Genomic DNA, 21,522 nt, shown 5'->3' on the forward strand with positions numbered 1-21,522 from the left:
TAATAAGTGACCCAGAGAGGCCCCCCCCCCCCCCCCCCCCCACACACACACGTCCATCAGCATTGGTCAAACGGCGGGTAAACAGACTGAGGTTAAAAGGACAAAGTAAGAAAACACTTGGTCTGCTTGGTTCTATCGTTTTATATTTTCTATGTGACTGGTTGCCGTGGACGACGGGGCCTCATCACCGCCTCGACACACAGACCATCAACTCGGAGACTTCACAGTGGTTGAGCCTCTTTTCCCTGCTGTTTGTGGTGCTTTTGTGTGTCTCACAGTAAAAGGTGTGTCGCCCCTGACTCAGTCGATCCTCTTTGTGTCTCTTTGCAGTGTTTTTGCATCTTTTAGCCTCATTATTTTTGTTTCCTTTTTCTTCTTTCTCTCTTTACAGCTAAAGTTTCATCATCATGTTTGGCAACCATCGCCGTGTTGTGACTATTGTGTAGTATCGGTTCACTCCTTTTCACGTCATCATGGATCCAGAGACCTGCGGGTTCCTTTCAGACCCGAACCGGTCCGTCCGCATTCAGGACCGCATTCCAGGAGCTTGGCCGCCTCGAAGCCCCGCCCACTCGCGTTGTCAATCACATGTGCTCCCCCCTGCATGTCATGTCGTGATGGAATGTATGTCGAGGTCACTGAGATACAAATATTTCCAATGGCGTTTCGGCAAAAGAGAGGACAAACCCCGAGACCTTCAATAAAATCATGTTTCTCCTCTTCTTATGTGATAGTTGGGCCTTTAATGGACAAACGGTTCTATAGATCTATTTACGGTAGAATTGTGTGGAATGCAGCGGCGGCTGGTGGTTTCAATGCAAAGAAGGGTATCAAACGCTTAAATAAAATGTATTCCAACAGTTTAACATAATAAAGACATCTTATCCATAACAATTCAGTATTCCAATGAATATCTAAAATATAACTATAATAAACATTAATATAATAAACAACATTATCATTATACATTCTTATTATTATTTATGAATTATTGTGTGTTGTGGTGGACCAGCCAGAAATGATTCCCTGAAGCCAAAGATTTATAAAACTATTTGTTTGGACAAACAGTCCAAAACAACAAAGGGTTTACAAAGAAATAAAAGCGCAGCAAATCCTCACATTTAGGAACATATTATGGATATTTCTGTTTAAGATCAGAGACTTTAGTTCTATTTAGAACACGTTGGTATTTATACACAGTTATTGTTATATCCATCAAGATATGTAATGTAATGTAGGAATGTTATCCCCATAGAATCAAATTATGTAAAAACAGTGAAATTAGAAAGTCAGAAATTTGAAATATATCCATCCATCCAAATATATACATATTACACAGAAATAACACTGGATTTTCACCCCTGAGTTTTGTAACTGATGGGACATTTTCATTTAAGTTGAACCCAAACACCCTGAAGATCGGTTTGAGGTCTGACACCCTGAAGAGTCTTCCCCTGGAGGGGATCACCCCCCCCCCCCCCCCTCGACTCACCTGCACAGGTGACTCCGCAATGAAGGATGAGGCCGCAGCAGACGTCACACCAGGTGTCCTCGCCTCCGGGCACGAAGGTGTGTCCCTCCCCGGACTCCTCTCTCACCCTCGGGTCCTTCTCCCCGGGGGAGAATATGGTCCTCACATCGGGGGGTCTGAACCCCCTCTTCTTGGCCCGCGGGGGCCCTCCGCCGCGACCCTCGCTCCCGTTTCTCGCGTCGGAGCTCGGCGAGCCGTCCCCACGGTGTCCCCCCCCGCTCCAGCCGTCCCCCGGGCGCTCCGGGGAGGCCGGCAGAGGAGCCGCGTGCGGCCGCACAGCCTTCAGGTGCGCTGCGCCCTTTCCCGCCTTGGAGATCCGCAGCTTGGCGCCGGGGTGCGACCAGGGGCCCCCCGGCGGCCCCGGGAGGGATACCGGAGCGTCCCCCCGGGCCGGGGAGCGCACGGGGACATACTTGCGACCCTGGTGAGAGACGTTGAACATCACGTCAGGCCCTTTGGGAAAACTCCGCTGCGGTCCACTCGGTCGCCAGCGGACCGGCGGGGTGAGTGACGTCACCGAGGAGGCCGTGTCGGTAGAGCCGGTCGAGGCGGTCCGAGCGGCGCAGGGGGAACAGGTTGGGTCTCATTGCGCCGCGAGCAGCGTCACGTGGTAGAAGACTCCAATTTATCCATTATTTCTATTTTCAAACCAGCCGGTGAATTAATCAGACCGTTTTCTGGAATTCGGTGTAAAATGAGTCATTTGACACCAAACGTACAATTCAGTTTCGACTTTTATTTTGGGTCTCCTGGTTGCGCAAAATGACCGAATAGATGACTTAGAGGGTCTAAGCTATACGTTGAGTTTTAATAAAAGCACTTGTCAGTTGAGGGAGCAGTGAGAAAGTAGAACACGGGCACAAATTGGGCACAGTGCAGTTCATTATTTGACCACCAGGTGCCGCTTTCACTTAGTTCCTCATTTCTGATCTAACTTCCCCCCCCCCAAAATATACCAAGATTTGCCTTGTACTTAAACATTAACATATTTGGATTATTGTCCTCAATATCAAACGACCCGTTTATACTGCAAGAATATATTTATGCTGCACTGAAACATTACGTTTTCTTAAATAAAACTTTACCACATGAGTAAGAATCACTTGATATTAAATTACATTTTATTACAAACAATTCAGTTTATGTTTAATTTAGACAATCATTTTTTGACAAAAAAGTGAACATCATTTAAATTATTTGTGAAAAAATGCAAATGATAAAATATATATATTTCGGTTTTCTTCTGCACAAACACTAATTTAAAATGACCACAGTTTGCCCGCGTTTCCCTGAAAAGAAACATTGTTATTATTATTTCTCATGAAATCACATTCAAAAGTTGATTTGCACGGCACAACAACACTTGTGTCTTTGGCTAAAGGTAATTGGCACAAAATAAACCTGAACAACTTTTCATGAAAAGGAATGAATTTAAACACGAAAGAAGAGTCTTTGAGGAAAGTTTAACTCCTTTCTGCTCACTGGCTGTCGTCCTCATCGTCACTGTAGAACGCTTCTTCCTGTGCAGCAGAGAAAGGAGCATTAGAATGTGTGTGTGTGTGTGTGTGTGTGTCTGTGTGTGTGTCTGTGTGTGTGTGTGCATATGTGTGTGTCTGTGCGTACATATCCTCCATGCTGCTGGGCCCAGGGGGAATAGTAGTGCTGCAGGTACCGGGCTCCGTGGTCCAGCAGCCGGTTCCTGGGCAGCGGGTTGAACCCCACCAGGCGGCTGGTGACCTGCAGACAAACAAAAACATCTTTTTAAATTTCAAACCCTGGTCCTCTTTACAACCTGTAGATAAGATCCTTTATAAGTACAATGTAAGTGCTACGATCTGTTTAGTGTGAAGATGTAAAGGCTCCTCGTGGTCCTGATGTCATCACAGAGCTCCTTCCACCATTCAGGAGCAGGACAGCAGAGAGTCGTGATCTAGTCGAGGGTTTGCCTCGAGAGGAGGAACAGCGAGTCGGGGGCTCTCACCTCGCAGGCCACGGCGATCTGGGTCTTGGGGGAAGCTTTGGGCCCCGGGGAGTCGGGGTGGGGGCTCCTGAGGCCCATCCTCGTCAGGAAGGTTGACATCAGCAGCTTAAATAAACCGTAGTCCCAAGACAGCTTGATGGTCAAGTCCTTGAGCTCCTGGTGGGGGCCACAAACGCTTCAGTTATGACCAGACGAGTGAGCATGAATCCATTCTTGTTTTTTATACTACAGAGAGACACATGGTGAGGAGAAGGAGGTTCCTCACCGCCTCGTTCAGCTTGTCTCCCGTGTCCCTCAGCAGCACCCCGATCAGCTTCTCCACCGTCTCATCTTCAGCAGAAACAAAAACAACGAGGTTCACGCATGAACTATCCGTCCCCCGCTTTGACGCCTCGGAGGATGCTGCCGGGCTTCTCAGCAGGACCAACGCTCTGTGGATTTAGTTTTGGGAAACCGGAACTCACCTTCCACAGAGTCCGTCTCGAGATCTGGACGAACGAACGGGATCTCGTCGGCCATCTTGGTGAGTCGCTCTGCTACCTCGTTCAACTCTTCATCTTCTACTTCATCTACTTCCGCAGCTGTGTTAGGGTCATTTTATAATACTTTCATTATCAATATTATCGTCATAATCCGCCCTGTTATCTACTATAATAAATAAAATTGACAGTGGAAAAGCCTGCTGTTTTCATTTTAACAGCCGTAGATGTAATGACTATAAGATACATGATATATTACCGTATAAACAAAAAAGCGCTGATTCTCAAGAGGAGATTTTGTGATTTGATGGTTTATTTAATGGTTCTTGAAGGCAGGAGTTCTCCTGGTACTCACCTCCTTTCGGAGGAGCACATCGGTCGTGTACGTCAGGGTGACTCGATCCTCGGCTCTGCGCTTGGTCTTCAGTCTGAGGTTTGATGCAGCTAAAAATGCTCCGTGTCCATCGCTTCATCCTCATCTTCTTTTTCTTCCTCCTCCTCGTCGGCTGCTGCTGCTCGTCCGTTTCCGTCTGGTCCGGCGTGTGGGCCGACGGCGCCTCGGCCTCCTCTGAAGGCGCCGCCTTCTGAGGTCGCCTCCTCTTGGCGTAGGCCATGAGGACCCTGAACTCCACCGTGGGCTCCATGCTGTCGCTGTCTGACGGGGGCTCGGGGCCCCGATCCGGGCTGCTGACGGGCTCCGCAAAGGGGTCGTGGATTTCCACTTGTCCGTTCGCCATGGTGCTTCACTGTTGATGGATCAAATTAAAATGTAAGAATAAACTCAGACTACATCATGATTTTAAGTTTAAATGCGTTCTAATAATCAGTTGTTGCCGTTTTTGACTTCAATTGAATTGTAATGAAAGAAAAGTCAGAATAACAAATTCTTTGTGAGAGGTCTGGTTCCCTTCATAGCTTCACAACAGTTTAATTGTATTAAGTATATTTTATATTTGAAGGTGATGATCAGATGTGAATACTTTTGGAGTTTGAACTTTCAATTTTGTTTTAGTCTATTGTGCTGCAACTGATAAAGACTTTAATTATTGACAAGGAAAGAAATGTCTTATTCTGTAGCGTGTAAGATAATAGCGACTAATGCCACAAGCCTTTAAAAGTTTACACCTGCAGCCCCCTGGTGGTGATTAGCGAGCATCACACTTGAATAAACCTGACATAGTCTCTTTAATTACGTTAACTTAAATAAAACCATTTATTTTTACCCAAACACACAACAGAAATCAGCATGGAATTTAAACACAAGTTGATTAAATGATACACGAGAAGTTTAATACATAAATACCTTTTTTCGTTGTGCTGTAAAGCTTGAAAATTGTCTATTTCGCTGAATCGTATCATTACTTTATATCTCCACTTTGAGACATCAGACTTAGTTCATTTAACAAGAAGTTTACCGCTGCTTAGGAAATAGCATCATAAACGCTAACGCTACCGGTTAGCTTCCCTGTTGACAACTACTCTACTAAAAAAGTACCAAACTCAACGGCACACCAACTTTGACGAACTTTGATGTATTTACAATATCGAAAAAAAAACATCAAAAGATAAATACTTACGGTCAAATAGAGAAAAAAAGGAACACAAGTCGACAGCTTCCTCGTTCAGTTCGGACGACGTATAACTACTCCGCCTTCGTCCCGGCTGTTTAAAGACTCCGGGGACCATTGATTTATATACAAAGCCGGGGGAAGACGTGCTGGTGTACGTGCGGCGTGACGTCACGCGTGACGTAATGACGCACGTCGCGGAAGGAAGCTCGTCTTCTGGGATTTGGTTAAGTTTCTACTTCGTACGTCGGATTTTTTTTCTATGTAAGATACCTTTGACAGAAAATATATTTTCACTCGCTAACACTTGGTGTTTCTAACCGAACACAAAGAATCTCTAACTGAAAGTGAAACTGATCGTGACTGTTGGGATTTCCGAACCCTTTTATACCGCCCCACCTTGGTCAAACTGGTCAAAACAGGCTCGTTCAAGGTGGTGATCACCCAAGCTGTGTTTTTGGTACTTCTCCATTATGCTTTATTATCCTGTTTTACCCTATAAGGTCCTTGGACACACCACAGCAGGTGTTTCCTGTAAATGCATATCAGCACAACTCCCCCTTTTGATCTCTTCAAAGAGATGACAACCACCATCATTGGGCATCCGTCACCACCGTCATCCTGCTGGTCAGTGGTATCGGCCTGCAAGAGTCACCATTTCACGCCTAGTGATGTGGAGACTTGAGAAGGACAGAACAGAGGACAGTATGAAGAATTCTCTTGTCGCTGGTCCTCCTCTTCGGTGGTGGACAGTCGACACAGAACGCCATGCGCCGGGCGTCTGCCGGTCAACTGGAACCCGTCCGTGGTCACTGCAACGGTGGGTTGATTGACCCGTGTGGCGGTGGTAGGCTCTACTATTGGTAACCTTCTCCCTGAATTGAGCATAAAACCAGGACATAAAAGGAAGCTAATTATTCCTGGTAGCATCCACCCGACGCTGCTGTAGTCCTCCAACACCAAGTATTAGAGGCCCCCAAACACAGCGAGGAGATCACACACACACAACGTTCTCAACTGGTCGTCTCTTGTCCAGATCATCCAAGCATTTCGTAACGTTCATCGATGGGGCTCTAGTTGTTTAACTCTTATTTTGGAATTGTGCTTCTGTTAAATATGTATGTGTGTATATAACTGTATCTGTGTTCTGTTACCATGTAATTACTATGTTACCATACCAGAAATACTCTCACATGACACAACAAAAACCTTTTAAGCGTTCATTTATTCTAAAATGATTACTCAAATGTTGTTACAGCTGTACAGTCTGGCATGCTTTGTCCTTATGCCTCATATTACACACATATTTTATTTCTCTTCTTCCCTTAAACATTTCCCACAAAAGTTCCTCCCGAAATAAATAGGCGGGGATTTTTTTTTTTTGTGACAGAAACTTACAGAACCTCAAAGCCAGTTTTTGTTTTGTTTTGAAAGGTTAAAAGCCTCGTTTAACACCAAAATAAAAGACATTCTTCTTCTTCTTCATGTATGTATTAAAATGTCGGGCCCCTAACAAACGAATCTACCACGTCGTTATTGTTTAAAGCCTTAACAAACGTCTAGAAAGGGACGACATACAATTCCCCCTCTTTCCAAGAAGTGACGCATTTCTGAATCTTCGCTGACTGACGTCTGATTCATGAGGAGAAAAACAATATGGAAGGAGCACATGAGTCCAACACGCCCACATGACTCAGCACGTTACACATTAACCAAAACAAACTATTTTGGTACATATTTATTTCTTTTGTCAGACTACGTGTCTTTGTGAAGTGAAAGTTGGGATCAATAAGAAGCCATTTCGACCAGTAAAAACCACAGGTAGAAGTAATGATCACTTTGGTTTACGGGGTTAAAACAATGAGCCAAAAGCCCAAATTATGACATTAAAGGTCAAAGTCAGAGGGTGTAAACTCAAAATGAGGAACCAAAAAGTCCAAATGAAGTCTAATAAGTGGAGTTAAAGTCAAGAGTCAAAGTGTATCACGACTGTATTTTCTATATTTTTAGCGACTCTTTTTGTGCTCCAAGCAGAAACCCAACAAACTGGAATAATAATTGAAATACTGGAATAACCCGACGGGGACCAGAAGCCCCCCCAGGTCCTCGCGCCTCTTCGGGCCTCCACAGGCTGCTTTGTTCTCAGGTGAGACTCGGCCAGCTCGACCACCTGAGCCACCCGACTGGCTTGGCGACACTTTCAGGAAGTTTTTTGGCAACAGTCATTTCGGACGAGAGTTCACTTGAAGGGAAACACGTGCTCACAGTCAGGTTTGGGTTCATGAGTTAAATGAGACTCAACTGGTTCCATTTCACCGGCAGGTTGGAGGCTTGGGTTCGACTCCCGAAGACGCTGCAACGCGCTGTTTTAAAGACCAACAAACCCCAGCAGAGATAATATAATAATTATAAGAATATACCTCAGAGTTAATAGATAACATTTACCAAAAGCAAAAGTTTAAGGCGCCCTTTATTTGACCTGCAGTGTATAAATGTTATTTTAACAGTCGGTGCCGGTTGAATAAATACGTCCAGCAGTTTAACTTTATTGATCCATCACCTTCTCCTTAGTGAAAAAACACACAATTCACAAGTCTGAAGATTCATATCTATTTAACTATTTCATATCTTTTTCTTTATAGTCATAATTTCTGTGTAGCTTCCTGTAAAAAGGCTCAATGATGACACACACGTTTCTTAGTGTTTCTAACGTATACTGGAGCGTTAAGTGCTTTTTGTCTGGATTATCTGGAAGATAAAAAAACAGAAAAAGATTGTGAATCGATCGACGGATCATTTTGGTCCCGACCGAAAAAAAAGATTTGTGGTGAAACTGCCGTGAGATTATTCACAAACATTCCTGCTCCCCAGAGGATGAACACCTGCAGACCAAATGACAACAGCACGCTAACACGCTAAAGGAGGATGGTGAAAATGTTTAGCACGTCGCTGTTAGCATTTAGCTCAAAGTAGCCCAGCCGTGGACCCAAATATCTCGCTGATATATTTATTTATGTATTAATTTGTACGTTTTTTGATGTGTCATTTTGCAGATATAATGCCGATATAAAGGACCTCATTGCAGTTGGGTCCCAGTTTGAAATTAATGTTTTTGGCTGAAGAGGAAACACAGTGAAGAAATAACGTCAGAGGCAAAAACTACAGCATCACATCTTCTTTTAACAAATGAATAAAATAAAACAACAAACTTCAAGTAATCCCATCGTCATCATCATCATCATCATCATCAGCAGAAAAATATGAAATACAAAAGCAAAGAAAAACCACACGTCCAACCAAAGAAGGGAAAACTGGGGTAGAAATCATTTAAAACTCTAATAATGAAATAGTTTAAAACAACAATAATGCCGTCTTTTATCCCGTTAGCATAAAAGAGTCCCAAAGAGGTAAGAGAACGCCATGCATAAAGGAACGCTGACACCATCTAACAAAGAGTCGCTCCTCAAAAGAAAGTGTGTGTGTGTGTGTGTCGTCCACGCACGCTTCCTGTGAGAGGGACGGAGGGACGCAGGGACGGAGGGACAGAGGGACGCAGGGACAGAGGGACGCAGGGACGGAGGGACGCAGGGACGGAGGGACGCAGGGACGGAGGGACAGAGGGACGCAGGGACAGAGGGACGCAGGGACGGAGGGACGCAGGGACGGAGGGACGCAGGGACGGAGGGACAGAGGGACGCAGGGACAGAGGGACGCAGGGACAGAGGGACAGAGGGACGCAGGGACAGAGGGACGGAGGGACAGAGGGACGGAGGGACAGAGGGACAGAGGGACGCAGGGACACGCGCACAAGTCCTGCGCAGCAACGCTTGTGGAAGACAGGAGGCGTCATCCAATCACAGAGGCCTGAAATGTGGGTCCTCTTTCCTTTGTTGTTCACAGATGGAGAAGGAAGTGAACTCAGCTTCTTGTTGTTTCCAACGTTACTCACGAGTTTCAACAGGAGAAACCTTCTGGAAGAAATCTAGTCAGGTGACAGAAAAGATGCTTTGAATAAAGGCCGAGAGCCCATAAGCCGTCATCAATGACTCATGAGGAGAAAAGGGGATTTTCCTACGATGTCTTAGTGACACTTTCAGATGATTCCACGTCCCTCCAGCACTTTGGGGAAAGCAGTTCCTACGTTACATGTGAATTTAGCTTACAACAGGTTATATCAAAAGAGAGCTTGCAGGGTGGTTTTAAAAGTTCAATCCATAAACAAGCACACAAAATAAAACAACAGGACAATCATGTGACCAACCAGCTGTGAAGTACAACGCACATTCAATGTACATTAATGTAAACGGTTAAATAGAAATGCAAAAGATGTCATCTATTCATATTGCATTGAATATGGCTCAGATTTGTATCTTCTTCTTGGATAAATGCTGCAACACGCGCACACACACACACACACACACACACACACACACACACACACACACTATCACAGCTACACACAGTCTGTAGTTACCTACATGCTGCAGAGCAGAAACAAGAAGCTGCAGCTGAACTGATTCTCTCTTCAGGTTTGATATGGAATGAGGAATCGTATCACACACACACACGCACACACACACACACACACACGCTGCGTGTGAAAAGCCGTGTTGGGTCAGGAGTACCAGATGCTATGAGAGGTTAAAGATGCGTTTGTGTGACCCTGGTTATTTTGACGTGTTTCCTGAAACAGTGAAGAGGGATAGTTTTAGTTTCACTATGTCTTTATCACCTATTTGACTTCTTGTGTAATCAGCTGAAAGGGATTCTGTTGTTATTTTCTTTTTTATTATAAGCGTATGTCATATATTAAGGAATGTAGAAACCTTCCTCCCTCGGCTGCATGAAGCTTTTAAAATGACACACGACGTCACGTAGTATGAAAGCAGAGATCAGTGACACTACATCCACGTAATGTCTTTGGCACACAGGTTTCATGGGATAAACGTCATATATAAAACGGTCATTTCTCAACAGAAGCAGTTTTATAAATGCTTATCGAACACATTTTCTTACAGTTTCTAAAAATGTGTAATGTGACTAAAAACAGAAAACGTGTCTCCACACGTTCGGCTCTCCCAAAACGCCCAAAGTGCACTTTCCTCCTCAACCGATCCGCACAAACAATAAATACCACACCAATAAATAAATACAAATTATTAAGTGGACCATTCAAATCTCAGTCCGTCTCTACGAGTGTGTGCGAGTCCAGGGAGGCCGAGAGACATGTGTGTGCGTGTGTGTGTGTGTGTGCGTGTGTGTGCGTGCGTGCGTGTGTGTGTGTGTGTGCGTGTGTGTGTGTGTGTGTGTGTGTGTGCGCGCCTCAGACAGCCGTCTCCAAGTCTTCTTGTGTGGTAGACGTGTGTTGTTTGGTGCTCAGGAAGGTGGCGAGCTCCGAGTCTCCCTCCGCTACGTCCGCCGGCGTCTTCCCCTGATGGACACACACACACACACACACACACGCACGGTCGCTACGGTAACAGAGGAGAGGAGCGCAGAGCTGACAACTGACTTGTTGTCATATTGAAATAACGATAATACAAAATGACCACAGAGAAAACAAAGAAAAGGAGAAATAAGTTCAACTTTTCAGAAGCAAAATCAGTGAATCGTTTTTGTCATTTTGCTTTTTAATTGTAGCGTCACATATTCTGAAACATCAACACAGATGTAAATACATTTCCTGAAGAGTTTCGAGTAAAGACAGATGTTTCTGACATCTGGTCAGAACCCTCAAACAACCCGTGAGACGCTTGGTGGGGACACCGGAGCCAGAGATACACCGGCCGCAGGTCTCTGTGGCTCGTTCACATGTCCAGATGCTGCTTAGGAGCCGAGTCAGCAACATTTACATTTACTTGTCTCCAGTGTGTGTCTGTGTGTGTGTTTACCAGAAAGTTGGTCTTTTCGAGTGACGCCCCGGCCCCCACCAGCAACCGGCACGCGGCGTGATGCTTCTGTGAGGCTGCTTTGTGCAAGGCAGTGTCCCCCCTGCGCACACACACACACACACACACACACACACACACACACAGAAGTTGTCATGTACAGCTGGAGATCAGCACAGTGACGTAACAGGACAGGACAACATACTTCTCTCTGTCGGTCAGATCCAGAAGCACTTTAGAGCCTAAAGATGGAGAAAGGAAAACATGGTCAGCTTTTAGGTTTTATTTATGATTATTTAACAAAACACACATTTACTCGTCTTAAATAAGTGCCGTGACACACTCAACACAATCCACCTCCACGACCAACAGTGATGCGTGTGGTGGCCGGTGGGGGGGGGGGGTCTCACCGGGCTGCAGGATGAAGCTGAGCAGCTCGGCGTGTCCCTTCTGGGCGGAGACGTGAAGCGCCGAACAACCTCTGGAGTCTCTGACCAGCAGGCTGACGCCCCGACGCACACACTCCGACAGCTGGACACACACACGCACACGCAGCGACACGCAGCCAGTTAGACGCTTTATTCAAAGCACATGCATGATTCGTGTCTGGCTTCCGTTTAAGGGGGTGGCTTCGCGCTGCTGAGAACCTCGGCGCAGGTGCGAGCAGGTGAGCTCTAACGATGGCGGACAGCGTGTGTGTGAGTGCACGTTACCGTGGACAGATCTCCCGCGCTGGCAGCCGTCAGCAGAGCTGGAAACACACGAGACGAACACAAGCCACTCGTGAGTTCTGACTGAGAGTGAAACACCGGAGAGTCCCAGGGATCACGAGGGCGACTCTTTATGTGGTGAGTAAAATATTACAAGTCCACTGTGTGTGTGTGTGTGTGTGTCTCCTACCTTGTTCGTCGGATGTCAGAGAAACACTGTAAAGAAAAGAAACAGTAGGAATTAAACGGTGAGGTAGAGCTCATATTTTAAACATATTTGTATTATTTTTCAACCTTTTAATTCCATAAATGGAATAAAATAGGCATGAATGCTCATCGGTACCCGGCGGTCGGCTCCACCACCAGATCCGGCATCGCCGCGGACGTCCCCTGGCTCGCCGCCGGGGCCTCGTGGTCCAGGATGAACACCTCATCCTGACAGATCTCCGTCACAAAGTGCAGGTGCTCCTACACACACACACACACACACACACACACACACACACATTCAGGGACATGTGTACACGAGCAGGTAAAACCCAGTGAGCATTTAGCGGAGCGCCGTGGTTACCTGAGCCTTGTCGATGCGGTAGAAGCGGTCAGCTGACGTGGCTGCAGAGCGGGAAAAAGAAGAATAACAATAATAATGGAGTAATCAGTGTCTCCGATTGGGCTGCAGGCGGCACATCAAACATCTGGGAGCGAGTCACTCACAGTCCAAGAAGCTCCAGCTGGAGGACAGTCTGCCGCTGGAACCCGTCCTCGGGACGCCTCGGCTCTCGTCCTGAGGACGAGGACATGGGACACAGAGCGTCGCGTTACTGAGCAACGGACTGAATGTAAGGAGCACTTTGGATGGGGGTTATTTTGACAGAGCAAGACAAAGACAAGAGTATAGTGCAGTTTGAATAAGCCGATAAATGAAAAAAAAAAATAAACATGTTACAGACTTTCCTCAAGTCCTGCGTTTGGTTTGTTTTTCATATTAAATTCTTGTATAAAAGGGTTTGCTTAAGCGCATTACGACACATTTTTAATGTAACGGAAAAGAAGGCAAACGAAGAAGCCCAACTTTTCCTAACAGAAAGCCCCCCCCAGAGGTGTAATACCTGGTAGTGCACCCTGTGACCAGTAGATGGCGCCTGGAGTAAATCCTAGCAAGCACAGCAGACGGGTTTCAAGGTTAACAAACAGCCAAAGCATCACATCCAGCCCGGAGGGGGGGGGGGGAAAGTAGAACTGGTGATGAACACAAAGACTCGCCTCTTGCAATCTGTCAATGTAGAGTCTGCACGTCTCCAGGTCGCAGTCCCCCCTCACCACCACAATGCCTACTGGGATGGCTACAACGCACAAACACACACACACACACACGCGTGTGTGCACATTGAAAAAGTGGGTCAAACCAGGGTGAACTGCTCGCTTACACGGCGTCATATTCATTCGGGGTCGAGTTTGTGTCCAACTGATGAGCCAATCGGCTCCCTCCAGCAGCCCTCAGGCTGAGACGCACACAGACACGCACACACAGGCCCTTACAGATGTCTCGTAGCCGCTCCTTGTCGTACTGCAGCTTGTCGTACTCGTGGAGGCTGATCCGGTTCACCCGGAGACGCAGGCGGTCTGGAACCGCGTGAGGACTGGAACACAAGTGCATGTAGACACACGCCGTTAAGACGGGGGGAGACTGACGCATACATGCGGGCACAGACGGGGGGGGGTAATAAGCTCAGGGTGGAGTTAGAAGTTAAAAGGGATTAAAAAAACATCCAGACAAGAGACAGACGCACACTTAGAAGTGAAGAGACTCTGAGGCCAGGCCCCCTCTCTCTCACCTCTATAAATACACATAAATATAAATATATAAACATTATTCACATTGAGCACACACCACTTTCGGCCACTACCAGTTTTTGAAGACAACAATGACAACAGACAGTTTCTACTTTGTGTCTCTATTCCAGCCCTTTGAAGTTTGTGCAGGTTGAACAATCCACTGATCTGGCTATTTTTCTACATTCGACTGAAACTTTGCACAAATGACAAATGACTCATTTTATGCAAATGCATCATCAGTCAGTGAAACCCTGACAATCCGTCGGTGGTTTCTTCAAGCAGAGAAAGTCAAACATCTGCTGGATGAAATGACCTCGGGGTCAACGTGAGATGGAAGAAGAAGGACGACGACAGAAGCAGCGACTCGTCACAGCGCTCAGGTACTTACACAGAGAAGGAGTCGGGGGGGGCAGAGAGGCGGCGCAGATCAGCTGCACACACCTTCTGTATACTACGGACACACACACACACACACACACAGGGGAGAAAGGAAGGGTGGAGGAGAGGTGAAGAGATGTAGACCAGGGGAGGAGGAACGGATGGTGGAGGGTGAGGGGAGAGGAGCATCGAGTTAAGGAGAGTAGGAGAGTGAAGGAGAGGAGGTGGTGAGGAGATGTGAGGAGAAAAGGAGATGAGGAGAACACAGGAAAAGGAAAAGGAAAGGAGACAAGAGGGGAAAAAGGACGAAGGGGGGGAGGGCACAAAATGAGAGGGAGAAAACAGAAGAAGGGAAGGAGAGAAAAAGAGATGAAAATAATAAATAAGCAAAAAGATTACATACAAGTGTTGTCAGAAAGGAGGACAGACGGAGAAAAGGTAAGAGGACGAACGCTGAGAGCACAGAGTACAGCAGCGGTACATCGAGCAGTACTCAACAAGTACTTGTTATTATTCACTGGCTGCTAGAAAATACTGTACATGGAGTATTAGTGCTTCTGGGGACGGAGGAACGTAGTTGGCATACTGCTCTTAAGTGTGTGGACAGTGTGTGCGTTTTGGGGGCATAAACGTGGTCCTGGACGTCATCAGAGCCTTTAACTGCGTCCCTTTAAGGAACTGCGTCCCTTTAAGGAACCGCGTCCCTTTAAGGAACTCCTCACACAGAACTACTCACCATGGAGCGTTTTTCGATTAACTAAAAGGGTGCGAGTACCTCGCCCTCAGCACAGCTCCACCCCCCGGATAGAAATCAATAGACGTCTCCGGAGTGGTGCGTCAGCTGATTGGATTGAACCTACACCCCCCCTCCCCTCGCCCCCCCCCCCCCCGGTGGGTTAGCAGGAGAGGAGGGAATGTCCCACTAAACAGATTGAATGACTCACTCTGTGCAACCCGGGCTTTTACAACCCTGCTGGCCTCGTTCCTCCATGTGTGCATGTGTGTGTGTGTGCATGTGTGTGTGTGTGTGTGTGTGCGCGTGACTCACTCGTTCAGCAGGGGCACAGAGGTGCGCCTCTTGCTCTTCTGGACCATATTGGCCTGATTTCGGAGGCAGATGCGGAGGGTGGAGGGAGCCAGTCGACACGGTTCACCGTCCACCTACGTGCACACAGACACACAAACAAACACATCTGGGGTAAATAAACACGCTTTTCCAGGAATCATAACCAGACTTCTGTATTTTCGCTCGCAGCCTGAAGCCCGAACCAGAGAAAAAGACGCAGAAGCTTAATCATTTCAGCTTCAAGCTTCATTTCCCTCAGAGAGAACCAGCTTTCTTTGTTACTTTTCTGTTTCAGAGACCAAAAAAGTGACTTCCTGCAGCTGCGAGCTGTGCGTAACAAACAGCGACTCAATGCCACACCCACCTGGACAGGTACGGTCTTGAAGGTAGTGAGGACGACTTCTCTGCACTGGTGCAACCTCTCTCCGTGACCCCCGACCTGCAGCGCCGCCTGGTGGACACGACGCAGAGTCGCGGCGGGGGGAGAATGGACGTTTTATCCCCTGAAAACCAAAGCGCTGCCCCCCCCTCCCCCTCCCCCTTTTCTCCCGCATCACGGTGCTCACCAAGGAGGCCACGGTGAAGCCGATGACCTCGATGCAGCCGTCGTCGTGGCGCTGCGGCTCAAAGTCCCGGTGGTCGCCCGTGTTGCCCCACGGCATGGTGCCAGCACAGTACCTGTCAGAGACATGTCAGAGACACGTCAGAGACACGTCAGAGACATGTCAGAAACATGTCAGAGACACGTCAGAGACACGTCAGAGACATGTCAGAGACACGTCAGAGACACGTCAGAGACACGTCAGAGACATGTCAGAGACACGTCAGAGACACGTCAGAGACATGTCAGAGACATGTCAGAGACACGTCAGAGACATGTCAGAGACACGTCACACGTCCTGCAGACGCTTGTTCTTTAGTTTTAGATGTTTCAGATGGAGACCCTACTGAGCATCGTGGAATCACATCCACCTACCTGGGGATGTTTAGGAACACGATGCACTGGAACTTCAGCTCCTGGATCTTGGGAGTTAGATCGGTCCCATCGCACTGAGGAAGACGGAGACGTGGAAAGTTAAAGCTTTGTCCCTCACACACAAGGTTCTTTTGGACTTTTGTTTGCACTCTCACGTCTCAGACCTCCACTTTTGGAACATGTCGAGTCAAGCTTCTCTCTCACTCCTCAGTTCGAACGCTCTCACCCTAAACCGGAGCGCAGTGATTGATTTCAGGTCAAAGGTCACGACAGACCTGCCCGTTCCAGGGCCCCAGGAGGACTTTGCAGGGCCGGTGACGGTGCAGAACAAGTGTGCCGCCTGAATGCCGCCATGTTTTTAATGAACAGCTTCTTCTTCCCTTGTGCCATTGAGCTCCGAGAACTATTAAAAACACGCCAAAGAGGTCCCCGTTGCCCCGGGCAACACCGCTTCCTTCAACATGAACACACTCGCTGTTGCTTGTGCGCACAAAGTCCCGCGGCACCAAATGCTCACAAGAGAACAAATAACTCCTGACATTCCTGAGCTATTTAACAAAAGTTATTTGCCTGGGATTATCAAAAAGTAACGTAACCAACTAATATAACATATAAAAGGAGATATAAAGATATACTTAGAGCAACGCAATTAAGGCAAACCGGTTATAATACTTTATCCTGATTAAAAGTCAATTAATCATTAATCAAATATTCCCCTAAATGAACTTTTTCCAGTTTCTCTAATGCAAATATTTTTTACTTCTTTGATGGCCAACTAAACAAAACAAACCTACAGCAATTTAAATGTACCTTTGGGAATTTGTGAGGCCACTGAGGAGACTATTAATCAATAAAACAAAGAGTCGTTAATGAGAACCGCTCCGGTTTCCACCACAGAAGCGTCCTCCTGAGGTCAGAGGAGGAGTTGAAGGACGTTTGGTTTAATCACCCGGACGACCTGCCGCCGCAGACGCCTCGACACGGAAGACGATACAGAGGGAGAGCGTGTTCACACTCACCACCACTCTGACGTGCTTGGACAAATCCCTCGAGCTCCTCTGGAGGAAATCTGAGAACGCGGCCTGCAGAGACGCACACACACACACACACACACACACACACACGCACACACGCACACACACACGCACAGAGGAAAGGGAACCCAATCAAACAGAATTGAAGTGCATCAAATGTTCCTCATTGAATGCGTGCTCCCACACTTCATTTATTCCTCACGTCTCTCATTCTCTGTCAGGCTCACGATTTGAATTTGAAGAAATTAAAAAACACAAAGAAGAAGCTGGAAAATGTGGTGAGTATTTCTGCTCCCTGTCCCCCCCGTTTCCTTCCCTCCGATTCCTTTCCTTCCCTCCGAGTCAGCCCCCCCCTCGCTTCGATTAACACAGAGTTTGAGTGGGACACTCACTCCTGCGTAGAACATCTTGTTGCGGAAGCGACTGTTGAACTTCTCCGGGTTGGCTTCTGGAAAGACACAGTCACAGAGGCAGAGAACACATGAAATAAATTGCATAACTAGATTCCGCTCATCTTTCCCGGGGAAGTGGGAACTTGATGGAGCAGAAATAGAGTTGAAGCAGGATGAGAAAGCTTTATTTAAATAGATTCCACCGACCTCTGGATTCGTGGAACTCCAGCGTGACGTGAGCATCGAAGCCCAGGCTGAAGTAGTTGTTGAACACGTTCAGAGGCAGCTGAGGACACGTGAACATGACTCCATTTACTCCTCGTTCTTTCACCTTTACCACACCTTTATTCTGAAAAGGCAAAGTGTATGGCTGACCTTCTGCGTCCCCTCCTCCGGCTGCTCGGCGCCTTTCTCCACGTGGAGGTTCCACCTGTCCAGCTGCACCACCGACCCGTCCTCCACGTGGCACAGCACCTTGGACACCGGCTCGTCCGTGTAACCCTTCGGACGGAGAGAGACAATAAACAACACCCACAGGTGTCTCTAACGGGACGGGGTCCAGTGTGCCAAGGACTGCAGTGAGTGACACACACACACACACACACACACACACACACACACGCACAGCGGAGGTCCCGCCGTGACACGCGGTGACTCATGGGGTTGTTCACACTCACACAGAGAGCGGTGGGGAAGGTGGGATGGTGAGTAGCACTAGCGAGTGTCACAAGGTGAAGAGCAGAGGAGAGGAAAGAAAGGGGAAGGAAAGGGAGGAAGGAGGACGTGGAAAAGTAATGAGAAGTAGGCGAAGGAAAAGGAGAGGGAAGGAAAGGAAAGGAAGGATAAGAAAAAGCAAATGGAAGCAAATGACAAAGTGGCTGATAAAGGAAACCCTGCAGTCAGAATCCATTAATCACCTGGTAGATACGAACGTTCTTTACTCCTTTAAAGTAATTCACGTGTCCAGCTGTTCATCATTCGGGTTCAACACACGCAATGAAGACAGTGAATATTAAGTATCTTAAAATAGACTCACCAAATAAATGAAATACATTTGATACCGTCAGAAAAATAACTGTGAACCCACTTATGTTTGATGTGTTATAGTTAGATACTTAATCACAAATACTCAAAATAAACACCTAAATAGCAACCATTAAGTTACTTTCTGGTTAAAGCTGCTGCGAGAGGAAGCGTCCTTTAAAACCGCTTCCTGCTGTTTGTAGCTGTGATTTGACGTCACACGGATGTGTCGTCTCAGCGTGACGCGGCGAGCCTCGGACAGGAAGAGCTGGACAGGAAGTGCTTCCTGGAATGAGGCTCAGTTTGTGTCCGAGGGACAATTTGTTTTAGGTTCCTTTCCAACTAATTGAAACGTTGTTTTGTCTTCGTTTAACTTTCCAGCTGCAACAACGGAGAAAACTAAAAAGCCTCTCAAACGCACTGGCATGGACGGACAAGTACAAGGGGGGGGGGGGGGGGGGGCTGGGGGACGTCCTGCCGCTCGCGGGGGGGTCAAGGCCCGGGCACTCACCCCGCCCCAGTTGAGCGTCCTGGCGAGGTCATTTCCTGTTCCCAGAGGAAGAACCGCAACCGGAGGCTGCGGGTTCATCTGCAGCTCGTCCAGAGTGGACAGGATCCAGCCCACCTGCAGGGAGACGTGGACAACGCGGGTCAGCCGGGCCGGGATCCACAGAGGGACGCACGCGCGGGGAACAACACATCGTGACCCAGTCCTACCGTGCCGTCCCCCCCGCAGGCCAGGATCCGCAGATTCGGCACTTTGCGATACAACTCCAACCTGACGAGATCCCACACAAAAAGCAGAGCGGGGTTGTGGGATAAATGGCGAGCGCTGCCGAGTGGGCGCGATGGGGAGTCGAGCTCTGTGAGAATCGCTCGTTTGAATAAAACGGGACGGCGGCTCAGAGTGAAGTGAGAGACCCGGCGTGGGTGGACTCAAACGAGAAGCAAAGGGTACTCACGCCTCGCGCAGGCCGCCCTGCGACAGGTCGAACACCTGCCGAGGGTTCAGGATCCACATGAACATCTGCAGCACCTTGGCGCCCTGCGGAGAGACATCGACTGCTTCAAGTACGCGACGAGGACATTGACAGTCGTACAGAGTGCAGATCTCAGCTGGAGCGGCTCCTCCTGCATGAGCGTGATTACTGTGAAGTGTGTTTCATCTTATCTGATGGACATCTGACGTCTTCCTGTTCAAACGCTCTCTGGTTGCAGATTGTCTAAACTGCTGATTCAGCCGGATGGAGCCGGAGCTCAAAGATTTATTGCCATTAAATTAAATCAAATTCATCAGCCACACAGTTTAAATCAGATAATGTCGATTTCTCTTGCGTAAGTAGAACAGTTGTTAAAGTGTCACACACTTCATATCCATGCAACACACCTGGTTGCCGCCGCTCTTGGGATTGACAAAGACCAGGATGGGCTTCATGAGGGGTGAAGGAAGAGGCTTCAACATGAACGGACGCCACTTGGACTCCTGAAGACGGGGAGGGACGCAAAAGGTTATGAAGCAAATGATTGGTCGACTAATCGATTAGCTGATTTACACTGTATAATACAGAGATTTCATGCTTTTCTCGGTTTTTATTTAGAATGTCTTTGGACAAAACAAGTGTAGCACATGTATGTGTAGCACATGTATGTGTAGCACATGTAAGTGTAGCACATGTATGTGTAGCACATGTATGTGTAGCACATGTAAGTGTAGCACATGTATGTGTAGCACATGTATGTGTAGCACATGTAAGTGTAGCACATGTATGTGTAGCACGTGTAAGTGTAGCACATGTATGTGTAGCACATGTATGTGTAGCACGTGTAAGTGTAGCACATGTATGTGTAGCACGTGTATGTGTAGCACGTGTATGTGTAGCACGTGTAAGTGTAGCACATGTAAGTGTAGCACATGTATGTGTAGCACGTGTATGTGTAGCACGTGTATGTGTAGCACATGTATGTGTAGCACATGTAAGTGTAGCACATGTATGTGTAGCACATGTATGTGTAGCACATGTAAGTGTAGCACATGTATGTGTAGCACGTGTAAGTGTAGCACATGTATGTGTAGCACATGTATGTGTAGCACATGTAAGTGTCACATGTAAGTGTAGCACATGTATGTGTAGCACATGTATGTGTAGCACATGTATGTGTAGCACGTGTAAGTGTCACATGTAAGTGTAGCACATGTATGTGTAGCACATGTATGTGTAGCACATGTAAGTGTAGCACATGTAAGTGTAGCACATGTATGTGTAGCACATGTATGTGTAGCACATGTAAGTGTAGCACATGTATGTGTAGCACGTGTAAGTGTAGCACATGTAAGTGTAGCACATGTATGTGTAGCACATGTAAGTGTAGCACATGTAAGTGTCACATGTAAGTGTAGCACATGTATGTGTAGCACATGTATGTGTAGCACATGTAAGTGTCACATGTAAGTGTAGCACATGTATGTGTAGCATGTGTATGTGTAGCACATGTATGTGTAGCACGTGTATGTGTAGCACATGTATGTGTAGCACATGTATGTGTAGCACATGTAAGTGTCACATGTAAGTGTAGCACATGTATGTGTAGCACGTGTATGTGTAGCACGTGTATGTGTAGCACATGTAAGTGTAGCACATGTATGTGTAGCACATGTATGT

At 47.2% G+C, this 21,522-nt stretch overlaps 2 protein-coding genes and 1 long non-coding RNA gene across 8 annotated transcripts in view; 1 reads left to right on the forward strand and 2 right to left on the reverse strand.

Annotated features, from left to right (window-relative positions):
- Positions 1 to 2,634: 2,634 nt before the first annotated feature.
- Positions 2,635 to 5,679, reverse strand: LOC119211245 (apoptosis facilitator Bcl-2-like protein 14). The gene is made up of 7 exons (XM_037462016.2): positions 5,569 to 5,679; positions 4,347 to 4,737; positions 3,977 to 4,093; positions 3,778 to 3,842; positions 3,513 to 3,668; positions 3,155 to 3,268; positions 2,635 to 3,051 (listed from the first exon to the last, which is right to left on the reverse strand). Exons 2-7 carry the CDS (start codon positions 4,726 to 4,728, stop codon positions 3,010 to 3,012), a joined length of 876 nt encoding a protein of 291 aa, XP_037317913.2. The 5' UTR covers positions 4,729 to 4,737; positions 5,569 to 5,679; the 3' UTR covers positions 2,635 to 3,009.
- A 1,086-nt stretch (positions 5,680 to 6,765) lies between these two features.
- dgki (diacylglycerol kinase, iota) overlaps positions 6,766 to 21,522 on the reverse strand; it is a 32,804-nt gene continuing 18,047 nt past the window's right edge. For 4 of the 6 annotated variants that reach the window (XM_037461971.2, XM_037461970.2, XM_037461969.2 and 1 more), the window contains exons 10-34: positions 20,250 to 20,345; positions 19,825 to 19,907; positions 19,580 to 19,640; positions 19,374 to 19,487; positions 18,215 to 18,340; positions 18,047 to 18,125; positions 17,840 to 17,895; positions 17,433 to 17,495; positions 16,414 to 16,487; positions 16,004 to 16,115; positions 15,802 to 15,888; positions 15,420 to 15,532; positions 14,382 to 14,444; positions 13,697 to 13,797; positions 13,421 to 13,500; positions 13,267 to 13,311; positions 12,872 to 12,941; positions 12,729 to 12,769; positions 12,501 to 12,625; positions 12,348 to 12,373; positions 12,161 to 12,198; positions 11,858 to 11,978; positions 11,653 to 11,689; positions 11,451 to 11,550; positions 6,766 to 10,990 (exon numbers count right to left, since the gene is read on the reverse strand). In XM_037461971.2, the coding sequence (XP_037317868.1) occupies positions 10,883 to 10,990; positions 11,451 to 11,550; positions 11,653 to 11,689; positions 11,858 to 11,978; positions 12,161 to 12,198; positions 12,348 to 12,373; positions 12,501 to 12,625; positions 12,729 to 12,769; positions 12,872 to 12,941; positions 13,267 to 13,311; positions 13,421 to 13,500; positions 13,697 to 13,797; positions 14,382 to 14,444; positions 15,420 to 15,532; positions 15,802 to 15,888; positions 16,004 to 16,115; positions 16,414 to 16,487; positions 17,433 to 17,495; positions 17,840 to 17,895; positions 18,047 to 18,125; positions 18,215 to 18,340; positions 19,374 to 19,487; positions 19,580 to 19,640; positions 19,825 to 19,907; positions 20,250 to 20,345 (2,019 nt within the window). In that variant the 3' untranslated portion in view covers positions 6,766 to 10,882. The remainder of the gene's footprint in view (positions 10,991 to 11,450; positions 11,551 to 11,652; positions 11,690 to 11,857; positions 11,979 to 12,160; positions 12,199 to 12,347; positions 12,374 to 12,500; positions 12,626 to 12,728; positions 12,770 to 12,871; positions 12,942 to 13,266; positions 13,312 to 13,420; positions 13,501 to 13,696; positions 13,798 to 14,381; positions 14,445 to 15,419; positions 15,533 to 15,801; positions 15,889 to 16,003; positions 16,116 to 16,413; positions 16,488 to 17,432; positions 17,496 to 17,839; positions 17,896 to 18,046; positions 18,126 to 18,214; positions 18,341 to 19,373; positions 19,488 to 19,579; positions 19,641 to 19,824; positions 19,908 to 20,249; positions 20,346 to 21,522) is intronic. The other 2 variants (XM_037461973.2, XM_037461972.2) reach the window with 1 other exon arrangement.
- Positions 17,234 to 19,343, forward strand: LOC134107685 (uncharacterized). Its single transcript, XR_009942789.1, has 3 exons — positions 17,234 to 17,725; positions 18,197 to 18,417; positions 19,244 to 19,343. It is a non-coding gene; the product is annotated as an uncharacterized LOC134107685 (long non-coding RNA).

The sequence above is a fragment of the Pungitius pungitius genome, chromosome 2 (genome assembly GCF_949316345.1).
Source record: "Pungitius pungitius chromosome 2, fPunPun2.1, whole genome shotgun sequence".
In the NCBI taxonomy this organism is placed as follows: domain Eukaryota; kingdom Metazoa; phylum Chordata; class Actinopteri; order Perciformes; family Gasterosteidae; genus Pungitius; species Pungitius pungitius.